This window comes from Thunnus thynnus, chromosome 16 (assembly GCF_963924715.1).
Source record: "Thunnus thynnus chromosome 16, fThuThy2.1, whole genome shotgun sequence".
Classification (NCBI taxonomy): Eukaryota; Metazoa; Chordata; class Actinopteri; order Scombriformes; family Scombridae; genus Thunnus; species Thunnus thynnus.
In genome coordinates, this window is record NC_089532.1 from 6,160,622 (window position 1) to 6,177,195 (window position 16,574).

General features: G+C 37.0%; 2 protein-coding genes across 4 annotated transcripts; one reads left to right on the top strand and one right to left on the bottom strand.

Annotated features, from left to right (window-relative positions):
• Window positions 1-354: 354 nt before the first annotated feature.
• Window positions 355-5,764, top strand: LOC137199398 (dr1-associated corepressor). 2 transcript variants are annotated; one of them, XM_067613675.1, is made up of 6 exons: window positions 355-544; window positions 1,662-1,734; window positions 3,145-3,238; window positions 3,524-3,621; window positions 4,187-4,286; window positions 5,161-5,764. In XM_067613675.1, the coding sequence occupies exons 1-6, from the start codon at window positions 503-505 to the stop codon at window positions 5,342-5,344; spliced, it is 591 nt and encodes a 196-aa protein (XP_067469776.1). In that variant the 5' UTR covers window positions 355-502; the 3' UTR covers window positions 5,345-5,764. The 2 variants fall into 2 exon arrangements, with proteins under 2 accessions (XP_067469776.1, XP_067469777.1); XM_067613676.1 differs by having other exon boundaries at window positions 368-544; window positions 3,524-3,640; window positions 5,161-5,316.
• Window positions 5,765-6,125: 361 nt separating this feature from the next.
• On the bottom strand, window positions 6,126-13,972 carry ahsa1b (AHA1, activator of heat shock protein ATPase homolog 1b). 2 transcript variants are annotated; one of them, XM_067613673.1, is made up of 9 exons: window positions 13,741-13,972; window positions 10,021-10,211; window positions 9,646-9,728; window positions 9,428-9,545; window positions 8,473-8,564; window positions 8,165-8,293; window positions 7,947-8,048; window positions 7,729-7,780; window positions 6,126-7,196 (listed from the first exon to the last, which is right to left on the bottom strand). In XM_067613673.1, exons 1-9 carry the CDS (start codon window positions 13,818-13,820, stop codon window positions 7,024-7,026), a joined length of 1,020 nt encoding a protein of 339 aa, XP_067469774.1. In that variant the 5' UTR covers window positions 13,821-13,972; the 3' UTR covers window positions 6,126-7,023. The 2 variants fall into 2 exon arrangements, with proteins under 2 accessions (XP_067469774.1, XP_067469775.1); XM_067613674.1 differs by lacking the exon at window positions 13,741-13,972 and adding an exon at window positions 11,824-11,915.
• Between the last annotated feature and the right edge of the window lie 2,602 nt (window positions 13,973-16,574).

The window sequence follows — 16,574 nt, forward strand, 5'->3', positions numbered from 1 at the left end:
GGTCTCCCCTATTCATGCCTCAAAATATGCTATAATATGGTGAAAACATGTTTCATATTTAATTATTTCAGTCAACTTTTCATTGTCCCATGTGGTTTGAAATGTGCGACAGTCATATATGTTGTTAAATTGGTGAAATATGCATTTAAGCACATTAAATGTGTAAAACCAATAGAGATGCGGGGGACTTAGTCTGGTAATGCTTAATTCTTTTATTATTGTCACACAGATGTTAAAACTCGATAAAAACAATTAAAACATCCAAAGAGAACGAGACTTTTAAACATGTTTATAGTGTCTAAAATTATTCATTAATTTACCTGCGGGGGTCGTGACGTCATCGCGGGGTCACGGGGCTGACCTCAGGTGTGTGTGTTTTTTTTTTTTTTCTGCATCAGGTTTTCAGGTTTCTTCCTGCTGAACGTAAACAAATGGACACAGCGGCGGTTTGCAGTAAAAACATGAAAAATGTGATCGAAGCGCGCGGATTAAAGCGAGTAAAATGCCCGGACAGAAGAGAAGATATAGTGTACGGTTCCCTCCTGTGAGTAAACATTTCACTGAGTTAACTTTAAGTTGTTTAAAAGTCAGATGAAGTCAGTTAAAAGCTAACTGAGATAGCATGTAGCATGGAGCGTCTGCTGCCTTCAGGGGGCGTCGGAAATCTATTTTACCACTCTGACAGGGTGATAAATATTACGACTGTTTTCTAAAATAACGTGATGAAAGATGGAAAATTTACAGTGCAGACAGAAGAGAAGCTCAGCCAGCAAATTACGATGAAAGTGAAGTTTTGCATAACGTTAAAACATAATTTAGCAAGTAAATTAATCAAGATCTGAAATATGTATTCAACTCTGTACATTAGACGATTAGTTGAATACTCGATTAGTTGAAGAAAATTAATCTGCAACTATTTTGATAATCGATTAATCATTTAAATCATTTTTTCAAGCATAAACACCAAACATTTGATAGCTCCAGGTTGTCAAATATCAGAATCAGCTGCTTGTCTTGATACTTTCATCATAGGAAATTGACTTAGAGCTCCCACAATTAGTTGATTAATAGATTCTAGCTTCTCAAATGTGAATATTTTCCAATCGATCAATCGGGAAAACAATCGACAGATCGTTTTTTCGATCGTGAGACTGAATATTGGTGCGAGACTTATTGACATATACAGTACTTTTGTTGAGTTGATATTCAACATCAGTAACTGTGAATGATGAAAAATGTCGATCACTCTTTGCCAAAGTCCAAAGTGACGTCCTTGAATGTTTTGTTTTCTCCCAACCAACAGTCCACAGATATTCAGTTTACTGTCAAATATTCACATTTATCTGAATCCGTATCTGTCACCAGAAGTGGCCACATATCAGTTTATGTTTGAACTCTGTGCCCCGGTGCTTTCTATTCTAATTTTGTTCTTATGTGTTTACATGTATCATGTATCAATCTTAGGTATCAAAAGCTATCAAACATGTCACTCTAAGTTGTTCATGTATGACTGTGTTCATGACAAATTAACCTTTTAAATAAAACAGCAGCTCCAAAAAAACACAGGAACCCGAAGTGTATGAGGAGCACCTGAATGCTGCATCTTAACTTATTGTACTGTATATCATCTCTGTTGATGTTTTTGGTGAAATGTTTCGCAGAGTCGCATCAAAAAGATCATGCAGAAGGACACAGAGGTGGGGAGGATCGCGATGGCTGTTCCTGTGATCATCTGTATCCTTAAAGCGGCAGACATGCTGACGGTCGTACTGAGAGCTGCTACCATCACTCTGCAAAATTCTGTTTTATCTCCATCAGTCTGTTTGCAGCAGTCTTTTCCATTTCTAAATATAGTGCTGCATTCTGGGAGTTGTGGTCCCTCCAGTGTGTGCGAAGTCAAACTTTATATCAGGAGTTTGGACCTTATTAACCTGCTGCACACAGCTTGTGGTCATTTTTACTTTTACAAATATCGCTTGTGACGCAGTGTGTGGATTTTGAATATTCTTCAAGTTTAGTTTGTGGCTTTAGTCAGTAGGTTTGTTTATCAAATCTCAACACAGACTGAATAACATCATAGAATCTTATGATTGTTTTCTCATTTCTGGTGATTTATGTCTTGATTTTAAAGAAATTTTAAGTTGTATTTTATTATTTTATTGTTATTTTACTGAGTTTTAGGAAAGTTCTTATAATAATGTTTTATGTTAAACATTAGAGAAGTTTTGCATATTTTTGATGAATGAAAAACATGTAAAAATGTGTTTTTAGTCATCACAGTACCATAAAAAAGTATTGTTTTTGCTGAAAATCAGGTAGAGTGAAGAAACTGAAGAGTTCAATTTAAATCCAGCCCTACATATAACGTTTTCATGCCTCCCAAAAAACCAAAGTATGTATAGTTGTACAACTTAATACACAACAAATGGGGCTGGGTATCGGTACTACCTTTAAGGTATTGACTGAAATAACCCAGTACCAAGAAGTATTGAAGCTTCTCCTGTCAAATGATACCTGCATTTGATCCTTTTTGTACCCAGATTTAGAAAAAATTACTATTTGTATAGTTTTACTTGCAGCCAATCACTGCAAGCGTTCTTTAATTTGTTTGTGTGATTGGCCCGCTACTGCAGCTACAACCCATACAGTCTGCGGTGATAATACTTCATTGTATAGATTTGTACAGTTATTTAATAAATATTTCAATAGTTTGAACAAAACTATTGTATCAAAATGTATTATTGTACAAATCATTTAGATGGGAGGAGCAGTGGCATTTTACGCAACTGAATGCTTCCATTCACATGACGGGTATCGAATGAAGTACTCTCAGGGTATCAGTATCTGGTATAGTATAGTATACTGGTACGCAGCCCTAACCACAACCTTTAAATGAGGCATTCATTAACAAAAACAATGCTTCAAATGATTAAATATAATGTACCAAAAAATATCCTCTCAGCTGATATAATCTGTTTTCTGCTGTAATCAAGGAGGAAATAGTGACAGTGAGGATATTTTATCATCACTCATAGAGGTAACAGTAGGTGTGTGTTGTTTCGAAGCAGACATGTAGAGATGTGTTGACGTGTTCAGTGTAGCGTGACGTGTCGCAGCTGTGGAGTCCTGAACTGCAGAGATCAGCGCGAGCGTTGGAGATGTTCCTGAAGTCTCTGCTGACCAAAACCTGTCTGATAACTCAGTCGAAGCTCAGCACCGTTGTGTCTGTCGCGCACATGTAAGTAAGTCTGTCGTTCCACCTTCACACAGGAATCATAATATAACGTACTCATAACATAGAGCTGAACATGGCACATATTACAGTTGACTGACAGTTACTATGGATTATTGTTTATTAATCTTTTATTATTATTCCTCTTTCCTTGTAAATCATTTGTGGAGGTTGTTGTGATGCGTTCACTGCCTGTTTAAAGGTGACAGGAATATTTTTTTTAAAAATGCAGCAAAAATAAAACTTGTGTATGAATATCAAACAACAAGTTTATTATGTTTATGATGGTAGGAAGCAGTGCATCGAGTCAGAGAAGCTTTTCCACTTTCTCAAAGACCTGGTGGAGCGAACCACATCTACGGCAGCCCAGAAGGACAACAGAGGCTTGAGTATGTGGCCGTTGTACAGGTAGAGACTGAAACGTTTTTTATAAAGTTTAACTTGTAAAATGTCATTGGTTTTTAAGAGATCATATTTTCAGAGCAGCTGTATTAGCACTTGAGAAGCATTAAAGGAAGGAGGAGTTACAATAGTAAATAAGTGAGGTAATACGATGCATTTCTTTTGTTTTGAATGGTGTATATTGACTCTATATGTGACTGGTTCTAAGTTATACCAGTTCACTTCAATCTATCATTATCAATTAATCTGCTGATTATTTTATTTATTTCTTTATTGATTATTGTCTCATCTATTAAATGAAATAAAGAAGGTTAAAAAGCTAAATTCATCAGAATCCATGTTAAAGTCCACAAATTGCTTTTTTTGTTCAACCGACAGTCCAAATACCAAAGATATTTAATTAACTGTCATATAAAACAGAGAAATCCTCAGAGAACCTGAAACCAGAGAATGTTTTATTTTATCTTAAAAAAACATCTGAATTAATAATTTTCCACTGATTAATCTCATTGTTTCAGCTCTAATCTGTATTTTACACGTTGTTCTTTTCAGGACCAAACGGCATGAAATTTCTGTCAAAAAAACAGCTGAAGTGGGAGAAAAGGCGCCGCGACAGAGTCTCGACTCACTTAACAACGACTCAAGCTCCAGCGTACGTACTCTGTCTGAAAACAGCTGGAATCTTCTGTATTTTTCTTATTGTCAACAAATCTCATGTTTGGATCCAAACCAACAATGAACTGATCTATTACAAGTATTGTGTGTGTATCCAGAGCCGTAGACCTCTATTATTGTCCAAAAACTATTAAAAACACGTTAGTTTGTTTCTACTACAATGTAAATTTCTCAAAGAACTTCAGTATAAAGTCTAGAGGTTGTGATACGTAGCACAACAAGCTAGTTGTCAGTTCCTGCACATGCTCAGTGGCGTCTGCCTTACACAGAACTACTCTCCAGAGACTGAAAACGTGATCGCTCTTATTCGTCTTTGGAGCCGTTTCTAAACAAACTAACGTGACTAAACTCTTCATAATGAAGGAACATGTCACCCAGTGCAGCGGTGTGACTCACTGATGTGTTTTTAATCGTTTTTGGAACAACAACGGAGGTCTACGGCACAGAGGAATAAGATATATCAGGCTCTGAATGCACACAACACTTGTTAGTAGGATGAGTTCATTGTCGTGTTTTTGCACAGACAGTAAGGCGTTTAGAGGATCTGCTGTTGCTTGTATTTGTGTTTTTAGTCCTCATCATTGCAGCATTTCAGATATAAAAAGGTTTGATGCTCTTCTTCACTCCAGCAGCTTTTGCATTTGCTGGTGATTTAAAAACCCTCAGCTGACTGGTCTGAAAGACTCTAAGCTGCAACAGTGGCCTCGTGAGGCTGTAATGTGCATCTACACACCAGGAAACAAAAATGTTGGGAAGGACAAAAATACTCCGCTTTTCTCAACTTTGCATGACAGAAGGAGCTGATGAGTTGGATTTCAAGGTAACTGACTAACTTCCTGTCTTTCTTCCAGGAGTCGGAGCTCTACATCTGTTTATAACTCCGCAGGCACGACCAGAGGAAACAGCTGCAAACCAACAGCAGCACATCACTTCATCACATCAGTCTTCTTTGATTTTTGTCTTTTTTTTTTTAATATAAGCTGTGCTGGTCACCATTTTGGTGGAAACAATATAATATCTTCTACCATGAAATAATTGCTGACATCTAATTTAAAAGTTAAAAAACAAAGATTTAAGTTATGTCGTATTTTAGACTTTTGCCTGCTTAAATACAGATGTTTTTTCTTTTTCAAATTTAATTTATGGCCTTCTGTAATTAAGTACTTTTCTTTTTTTCCCCTATTTAAGATTATAAATATATTTGACGATGACTGAAATGTGTAAATTTGCACTAAAGAAAATACTTATCGATTGCTTTATAGTTTTAGATTCTAAAACCTTTTTTTGTTGACGGGGAAAGTTTGTTTATTTGTTCAGGATGTTTGAAGCTTTTTGTTTTGTATTTGGATGAAGCTTGTGATGTTATGATCTACTAATATTACTTCAATGGTAAGATACTGTATGTCTGAAAGGTTTCTACACATTTTCCATACGAAAAATCACTTTTTCTAACCATTTTAGACACTGAGCATCTTGTTTTATACTGTTTAGACTACAGTGATGCTGAGTTAGATACCTCTATGTCCTAATGAAAATGAGATTAGTTTTTTCCTCTAAGAAAAAGATGTTAAATTTGACCTGCAGCCATCTTTAAAACCAAAATAAGTGCTTGTTCTGCTGTAGTGTCCTTTATGGTTTCTGTTTTGAGCGTTTAATTTTTAAAGCACTTGTAAATTAACGTTTTAAAAACAGCAAACCCTTTCTGCATTTTGATAAAAAAAAAAAAAAAGTGTAAATAAATTCATTTCACCTTCTTTGAGTGACAAATTTAATGTGAAGTAGTTTAAAAGATGTTGCTCACATAAATAAAAACAAATCAAGAGCATACAGGGATTCGTTTAATCTTTTTACATCGTGACGGGATGAAATAAATAGATGCATTTTGTTCTCATAGCTTTTTTTTTTTTTTTTTTTTACTGGAAATGTACATTTTGAAGCCAAATATAGCAAAACGTCTCTTTAGTTGCTACGCTAGCTACCTGCAGAAAGACTTGAAACTGTTTTTCCCGTGTTTCAACACTGTGACAAACATTTAATATTTCCTGCTGAAGGGTCCAAGGAGGTCTTCCTCTGCCCGGGCGGCGGACGTGCGCGCCGGGCTCGTTAAACGTGCACCAAATCAAGTCTCAACGGAGCAACTGAAAAGTACAGCAACTGCTTAGCTATAAGTGACAGACTTCAAGTTCAGATCCAGCAGTCGTCCCTCAGTCTGGCAGGTTGAAATGGAACATGCATCTTCACTACAGTTACACTTGAAAAGAGTAAAATAAGTAAAAAATAAACATTCATTTTCAAAGCAACATAATTTTTTTTTTTTCAAATAAAAAGAAAATCAACGTTTATTTTTAACTATTTATAGAACCGGAGGCCAATTTGCATTAGTGGTTCATTAGATTCTTCTTTGCTTTATTCAATCCATTTTCTGTCCAGAGTCTCAAAGGCACAGTCCATTTACGCTACTTAGAACAACTGACCCAAATACTGAAGGGGGGGAAAAAAAGTCTCGATTTAAATATGTTCAGAAATTAAAACATTTACATGTACACAGACAGGTGACAGGTCGGCCTCGCTTAATTCATCTCTTTCGTTAACTCGTGCTATGAGTTTACACTGAAATATCGTGTGCCAGAGAGATCGAAGGACAAGAAGAAGATTTAAAAATCCAAAAAAAAAAAAAAAAAAGGAAAAGAAAACAGCGTTACAGTACACCGTCTTCAGAAGAGCCGTGCTCCGTAGCCAAATGTCTGTTTAATAGCTTCGAAGTAGTATCTCTTCCAGCCCTCTTTCGTCCGCTCCTCCTCGCTGTCCGGGACGCCTCGACACTCCACCTTCAGCTCCGTCTCGCTGCTCCGGTCCAAGAAGGTCATCGTGATTGTCGCGTAGTGCTCTGTAGGAGGAAAACAGTCACATGATGACGATCGATGTCTGAAATATTACAGCAATCGAGTACAGAAACACAAACTGGATGAATTAAGACCAGAAAATTACTTCACTGCTTCAAGCGATTAATTCTAAAATTATATAATTTGAATAAGAGACCACAGTTATGAAGTTTGGTCCAGAATATACCCATAATTTTTCCAAATAATAGATATAAACAGTATTTAAAATACAATACAATGAAGAATTCATATCTCAAGCTACCACAACATAAAGCATCTTAAAATTCTATATTTTATCAAACCAACAACACAAAAACTCCGTCCTTTTATTTAAAATAGTGTGAAAAACAAATTATTTTAACTGACAGATACTAAAAAGTGTCAACTTAAGTTTGATTTATTGTTTCAGATGTTTCTAGACTTAATTTCATATACATAAAATATTTTTTCTACGGCTGCCGTCCTCGCTTTTGGACAATTTGTGTTTAAAATGGCTTTTTAAATGTAAAATATACTTAAATATATACATCAACATACCGCAGGGCCAGTTGTTATACCTCCACTTCATGACTATTTTCTCATCAGGAACCTGGTGGCAAAAGAAGTTTTAAAGGATTCATTGTTGAGAGAGAATTTGTTGATTTACTTTAAAGGCACAATAAAGAACAAATATGAATAAAATCTCTGTTAATGTACACATGAACATGTTCTGTATTACAGTATTTTCAGAATAAGAGGTCAACAGTCAGACTCACCAGCTCTGTGAATTCACCAAAAACATTTCCATCTAGCAGACGAAACTTCCCGCCTCGCTCTCCCTCCACCATCGCTGGAGCGTGTGTGAACGCCTGAACCATCTGTATAACGACGAGAAAAACGTCAACATCAACGTCTTATGTCTTTTAAGCGCTCGTAAACAAAATCTGTCACATAGTCCGACAGTCAGACACGAGGACAAACTGGTGAAACTCACCTCCTGGTTGACAAACACCCTGAACAGGTCGGCCGGCGAGGTGAGGAACGTTTCTCTTATGCTGAATTTACAGGTGGGAATCTTGACGCCAGTGTTGATTGGAGCAGCTGTGCTGCCCGAGGAGGAAATCTGTTCAACAAGAAGAACAAAACTCTGGTGAGGACAGATTTACTGCTTTATGTACAGTGATGGTACATAAAGCAACTGATCATTCTGTTACTTTGAATAATTAAATGACAAGAGTCTTTGTCTGAATGCCTGAGAATCTAACAGATGGAGGATGTTAATAAATGACACTCAGCACCAACCTGAGTTTTATTCAACTTGGCTTTGGACTGTGATGTGGACTGCAGCTTCGCCACACCGTTAGCTGTCGGCAGGATCATCCCTTGTGTGAACTCTGCAATAAAAAAAAAAACACAAAAATTGAGATTCAAACCAACTTTTTCTTCATCGTTACTGAATTTCTTGTTGTATGTGGTGGTGTTGTATGACATGTTATCAAGTAATTGTGTGGTTTGTATTGTCATTGTGAAAGAAATCTGTATGTGGACCCTGAGAGGAATGAGGATCTAAATAATGGACGTTTTTGGAGCATTTTTGTGCCTTCGTTACAGAAAGAGGAGAGATGCAACAAAGATCTCTGGCAGTCTTAAATGGTCAGTATGAACAGGAGGAATGATGACAGCGAGGAAAACGTGTTTCAGTGTTCATTCGGACACCTGACTGTCACTTAAAACAGACTTGAAAAACTGTGAACTTGTCCTTTAACCCCTAAACTACAGTGAGAATTTTTAGGACCAAATAAGAAGGAATTTTATAATATTGTAAAAACAAATTCTGCAATTTGTGTCATTTCTATTCTCAATTTATACAACAACATTTTTACATTTTCAATTTCTGTTGACTTTTAGACCCTTTTCACAGCAGGCAGAGCCATAATTAATGATATTATTTACACCTGTGCTTTTCCTGCTTTCACAAGTCAAAATGTCTGTGTTAAGTTTTGTTTCACTGCCTGTATAGAACCCTTAAAGTCATGAAACTATACATGTCTATCCTATCGTAAACCTTTAAAATGACTCATCACCTCAGGCCTGATCTGTTTTTCTGACCATTTAAATCACAGATTTATACTGTATACAATGAAAAACACCTGTCAACCAGCTGATCATGTGTTTTAGGTTCTAGTGGTGACTTGATCCTTTTATTTCGACTTGGATCACTGACTGATCCGTTAAGAACGAAGCCGGTTTCACTCGCCTGTTTTTAAGAACCCGACGTAGCTTCCCAGAGCCTCGCGGATTTTCTCAGCTCCTTTTGTTCTCATCAGGTTGGTCAGTGGCGTCTCAGGCTCGTCTTTGTTCAGCGATACACCGATCTGGATAAAAGATCACATGACGAGTTACCGCCACATCGTTCCTCCACTGATCGGCCGGTTAAAAATCATTTTAACACGAGTTTGATAGTGAAAAACTTACATCAAGATCCTCCATGTCGTTCTCGTCGGACAGGTTTGGAACCTCAATCGTTCCTTTATATTTGACTCCTGCTTTCGACTTTCCTGGTAAAATGAAGAGAATAAAGACGTCAGCAGAGATTCACAGCCTCTTGCTTCCTGATTTTTTATCTTTAAGGTTGATAATAACAGCTAATAATAATCAGCTACTCTCCTCTAAAAGCCACTGATGCCTTTTTGGATCTTTTCTATTATAAAATATACTTGTTATAGTGAGAAAGTGGATGTGAAGTCTCATAAAACAAACACAGCTGTAGGCAGATGATGAGGTTAGTTTCCTCTGTAACTAATCAGCAATAACAATACATCTCAGTAAACGTCCCAATCTTCTACTCACCGGTCCAAGTTGCCTTTACGTTCCATTCATAAAAGAAAATAAGTTTCCCTTTCCGGTTGTTGATCGAGGCCTCTCCTTCCACCTTGCTGACTTCCGTAACCTCGCAGCTCCCCTCCTCGTTCTCCACGCTCAGCCCGAGGAGCAGAGATTTTAATTTGTCCGACGACCAGTTTGTTGCATCTCGTTCAGTCCTGAAACGTCAAGAGGAGAACGTGGTGATGAGAGAGCACATCCGGACAGGTCAACAACCCACATCTACATGCATCCCATATGGTTTACTGTTCCCTTTGGGCTTCTGCTGGTTTCTATTAGATGGTGGAGATGGATAATCTATCCTATCACAATGAATAAACATCATGTCTACCTATATGTGTCAGAGTTTAAATATATCCGTTTACAGCTAAGGCTTTTTATAAGGCTATTTGTGTATTTGTTTGTTTATTGGGGACAGCGACAACATAGCAACATCGGTGTAAAAGGGTCGAGGTTCGCTCGACAGCAGATTTGCACATGAAGTCCCGACTCAACTTAAAATTGACAAATAGATAAAACATTTCATACATGACAGAATTACAATCAAAATAAGAGGAAAAACTGAAGTAAATGAATCAAAACTCTTTGATCTAATAATCTTAAACAATATAATCAGACGGTTTAAAACACTATGGAGTTAATCCATAAAAAACGTCACTCATTAGCACATATCTGAGTAGATTTTTACCATATTTTAACCCTGTTTTAAGCTTTTTACCATGTTTTATAAACGCAATATGCAGCAAAGTTCCTTATTTAAATAAGCAGAGTATTTCAATGATTTTCTGCTCTCACAGGAGAAGCTGATGGTACAACCTGGTTGCATCTATATTGGTCATTTCTGTCATTACTACAAAATGATAGAATAACCCAACAAAAACATTCAGACATGATGACTAGAGCTGCATCGATTAATCAATTAGTTGCTTACTATTAAATTAATCGCTAACTATTTTTATAATCCATTAATCGTTTGGAGATGTTCTTTAAAGGTGCAGTATGTAGAATTTAGTGACATCTAGGACTTGGCAGAAATGGAATGTAATATTCATAAATATGTTTTAATTAGTTTATAGTCACGTGAAAATAGGAATCGTTGCATTTTCGTTACCTTAGAATGAGCCTTCAAATCTAAATAGAGAGCGAGTCCTCTGACACTGAGCCCGCCATGTTTCTACAGTAGCCCAGAACGGACAAACCAAACACTGGCTCTAAAGAGGGCCTTTCACATTTTTCGCGAGTTTCGCTACACCCTGTAGGTTCTCCTACATGCTTGGAGGATGGGGGGGGGGGTATTCAGTTGGTTGTCTGCAACCTCACCACTAGATGCCACTAAATCCTAAACACCAAGAAAGAAAATGTCCAAATTATCTGGTTCCAGCTTCTCAAATGTGAAAATTTTCTGGTTTCTTTAGTCTATGACAGTAAACTGAATATCTTTGAGTTGTGGACTGTTGGTCAAGACAGGAAAAGACATGTGAGGACGTCATCTTGGGCTTTGAGAAACAGTGATTGTCATTTTTCACCATTTTCTGACATTTTATGGACCAAACAACTAATTGGTTAAATTGAGAAAACATCCACTGATTAATTGGTAATGAAAATAATCTTTAGGTGCAGCCCTGATGATGTCATATCTGATTAATTACCTTTTTCAGGCAAGTCTTAAGTCTCCACAAGACAATACTGTGTAGTAGGTAGAACACACTGAATAATACTGTGATATACAGAAATATGACCGTACTATCTCAAATGGGATTAAACACGAACATGTTCAGCAGTACATTCTCTCTCCAAAGGGACTCTAGACGACATTATTTCTGAAGTGCCTTCCAGATTTACAGTAGCAGCAACAGCAGATCCCTATGGACAAAATTTATTTTGAGTGGCAGGAGCAAGTGGTGGTCTAGAGACACCCTTGGTATCACCAGCCAGCTAGCATTAGAGGTACCAAAACTGTATTTTGCATTTTGATTAAAGTATGGGCTTTTTGGAAACTACATACCGTGTTATATTAACACAGCTGTATTACTTATTATAAATTATGCATACACTGTTTACTCCTGGTAAATACCCTGTGAATTTATCCTGTTCTCCTATTTAATATTTAACATTTTAATCTGTAGCTGCTCCTCTCAACATTCTTCTTCTATTGTAATTTTTTCTTTTTATATTCTTTAGGATCTCTTATTTTTGTGTATATTTTTTGTCTGTATATGTTTGACTGCTACGCACCTTAACACCAAGTCAAATTCCTCGTATGTCATCTGATTACATACTTGGCAATAAAGCTGATTCTGATTTAAAACAGTAACAGTTGGATAACATAAAGATCAGGGAGGGACAAATGCAGTGAGCCACCATTTTTCAAGTCTGTCTTAAAACAACAGTCAGGAGCCCAAATGAACACTGAGGCAGGTTTTTCTTGCTGTAATCAGTCCTCCTGTTCATACTGACCATTAGAAGATCCCTTCATAATGCACTTACAATGGAAGTGATGGGGGACAAAATCCACAGTCCTTGTGTTGAGCAAAAAATGCATTTAAAAGTTTATCTGAAGCTTATATGAGGCTCTGAGTTAGTCATATCAAGTGAATATCTGCCACATTTACAGTCTTTTTAGAATCGAATTCCCTCGTTGTGTTTCCTCGGACAAGTATAGTAACAGAAAGCAGGAATTTGGCACTAAAAAGACTGTCTTTGTAAGATGTTGAATCAATTTGACTAATTTGTACAGCTGAAGCTTCATATTAGCTTCGGATAGGATAGATAGTCAGATAAGCTTTTTAAATACATTTTTTCACAGAGGGAGGACTGTGGATTTTGTCCTCATCACTTACATTGTAAGTACATCATGAATGGATCTTCTAATGGTCAGTATGAACAGGAGGAACGATTACAGCAAGGAAAACATGAATAAAAATAGTGAATCTAACCTTTAAGTACATTTACCTGACAAGTATTTACTCACACAATTCAAAGTAGAGTCTCTTTGCAGCTAGGAGCAGCCGTTTAGATGTGTCACATGATGAAATATGATGTTCTACATCAAACCATTGAAGTGTGTAACCATGGAGATGAATAAGGTTACCATGGAGAAACCCATAGAGTTTAGTATAGGATTTGTACTGCAATTTGAATATTATGGCCCCATTTTTTTACTACTTTACGCTCGCTAAAAGATAGAAACAACTACCACCACAACAAAACCTGGATGTATTAAAATATTTTATAATGAGACTCTCACGTTGTGAAGGAGGAATCTCACGTGTTCTGTTAAGGTGTAACAACTATGGTTTAACATTTTACTAAGAAAATATTCAACTATTCAGCATGTTGTTACACTGAAACACGTGTAGTTGTATGTAATCATGCTAATAACCACCACAGACTGCTAATAATAACCTCAAGACAAGCATGTGAAGCTACATTAGCTTGCTACAACCGGAGCTAACTTGAAAACGGACATTAGCTCGATTACTGCCTTTAAATTTTAAATCTGACACCTTAACATTTATAATACCCAACATGTTACACCCTTAGCTGTCTCATTAACACACTAATCACCTCACCTGGCCTGTATACATGTTAAAATCCCCCCAAAATAACTGCTTTCCCTTGACATAAATACGAGCTCAATGTGACGTTAGCATTAGCTGGCTAGCTCGTCCTTTCATCATATCTCACCAGTGCCAGTTGTTGACATTAGTCGCATCTGCTCGCTCTTCTACAATCCAACGAGGGTCTCCTTCTCCCCATTTTGCCATTTTGCTCAGCTAAGTAATATTAAAAGTTTAACTGTGTAACGTAGCGGGGTTGTTTGCCGCTAACGGTCCCGGTGCACGTTGTTTCTAGAAGCCTCTGCTGTCTCTCTAGCGGTGCTCCTGCGATTAGTCGCCGACTACAGAAATTGCTGGAAACGGAACTTTGGGGAACGACGTAAAAAAAAAAAGAAAAAAAAAGAAGAAGAAGAAGGAAAAAAAAGGTCCCAGCCGGAAGTGTTCATCTGAAGAGTAGTTCCGCGTCAAAAAAGAAGGCTTCTGGGGAAAAAGAGAAAACTTTTGAGAGACATGTGCAGTTTTATCTTAAAGGATAGATCCACTATTTTTCAAGTCTCACTTGAAACAACAGTCAGGCGCCCAAATTAAGACTGAAAGAGGTTTTTCTCTCTGTAATCATTCCTCCTCTCCCACTGGAGGACAGTATTGACTAAGTATATTTACTCAAGTAGCGTACTTAAGTACAATTTTGAGATACTTGTACTTTACTTGAGTATTTCCATTTGATACTACTTTATACTTCCAGTCCACTACATTTCAGAGGGAAATATTGTACTTTCTACTCCACTACATTTATTTGACAGCTTTAGTTAACATACTTTTCAGTTGAAGATTTGACACAATAGATAGTATAACAAGCTTTTAAAATACAACACATTGTTAAAGATGAAACCAGTGGTTTCCAACCTTTTTGGCTTTTGACGTCTTGCAAAAAGCAGTGTGTAGGATTTAGTGGCATCTAGTAGAACGGACTTGGCAGAAATGGAATATAATATTCATAAGTATGTTTTAATTAGTGTATAATCACCTGAAAATAATAATTTATTACTTTAGAATGAGCCCTTTATATCTGCAGAGGGAACAGATCCTCTTCCATGGAGCCCACCATGTTCCACCACTATGTTTCTACAGTAGCCCAGAACAGAAAAACTAATTACTGGTTTTACAGAGGGCCTTTCAGGTTTTTCACGAGTTTCGCAGCCACTGTAGGTTCTCTACACCCTTGGAGGGTGAGGGGGAGGGGGATTCAGTTTGTTGCAATCTGCAACCTCACCACTAGATGCCACTAAATCCTACACACTGGTCCTTTAAGATGTCTGAGTTGTTAACAGCTCCACCAAATAGTGATTTTTCTCTCTAAACTTCTCACATGGTTTCATTGGTTTCATTAAATGTTCAATTGATCCAATATCTCACCAAAAAAATCAGCGATTAAAGAAAAAGTCCCAAAACTGAAAACAGATTTGTGTATCAGAACTTTGTTTTTTCTTCTTTCCTCTCCCATTAATCATCTCACGACCCCTCAGATTTATCTGCTGACCCTTTGGAGGGGCCCGACCCCTAGGTTGGGAACCACTGGACTAAACTAGCTAACTGTATATAAAGTAGTTGAAACTAGCTGCACCTCCAGCAGCTACAACAGTAACATGCTGCTCTAACACTGATGCTTCACTATTAATAATCTAATGATGTCATATATATTAATATATCAGTCAGAGGGACCAAACCACTACTTTTACTGCAATACTTTAACTACATCAAGCTCATAATACTTATGTACTTTCCCTTTTCATGCAGGAATTTTAGTTGTGATGGAGTATTTTACATTGCTGTATTGGTAGTTTTACTTAAATAAAGGGTCTGAATACTTTTTCTAAAACTGATCAATGATTAGTTGTAACTCTGATGACATTCCTGAAGCATTTACATGACTCACAGTAAGCACATTCCTCCATTAAGCTGAATTTACATATTAGACAGTAAGGAGGAAAATGAGGACAGTGTGCTATTTTATTCTCTCCAGTTTCGAACAGCTAATCCCCCTTGTACTGTGGTCGTTATCACTGTGAACTCTGCCAATGTGGGAGGAAAGTCTTAATATTAGTATCTTATTGACAGTGGTCTCTGGTGGGAAGTCAGTGAGGGATCACGCCCATGTCAATGCATTAGCACCTTACATCAGCAGGTGACTGTATGTAAACATCTAATCAATTGTTTTTCAATTCATTCCAATTTTCAAACCAATTTTCAAACTATGCTCATATGTTTCTGAAATTAACTGTTAATAAAAAGGCAGATTAAACTAATTGCAAAGAGTGTAAACAAACACCTCCATGGCAGAGATAATGAGCATCATCAGAACAGATAATTACTAATGATTACACCAATCAGACTCATAGGGTGGTTTGTGAAGTAGTCTTGGTAATAAGAGGAAAATTAAACTGAAAAGACGGAAGGTGGTTGCGGAAGCGAAAGCTAAAGCTTAGTTGTCTAATGACATTGGTGATCCTCTGACTTTTCCTCTAGCACCATCATCAGGTCAAAATTTTATTTTATTATATTTTTGAAAAATCCTAATTAAGTAGAAGCACATAAGTATTATGAGCTTGATGTAGTTAAAGTATTGCAGTAAAAGTAGTGGTTTGGTCCCTCTGACTGATATATTATTATATATGACATCATTAGATTATTAATACTGAAGCATCAGCGTTAGAGCAGCATGTTACTGTTGTAGCTGCTGGAGGTGGAGCTAGTTTCAACTACTTTATATACAGTTAGCTAGTTTAGTCCAGTGGTTCCCAACCTAGGGGTCGGGCCCCTCCAAAGGGTCAGCAGATAAATCTGAGGGGTTGTGAGATGATTAATGGGAGAGGAAAGAAGAAAAAACAAAGTTCTGATACACAAATCTGTTTTTAGTTTTTGGACTTTTTCTTTAATCTTTGATTTTTGGTGAAATATTGG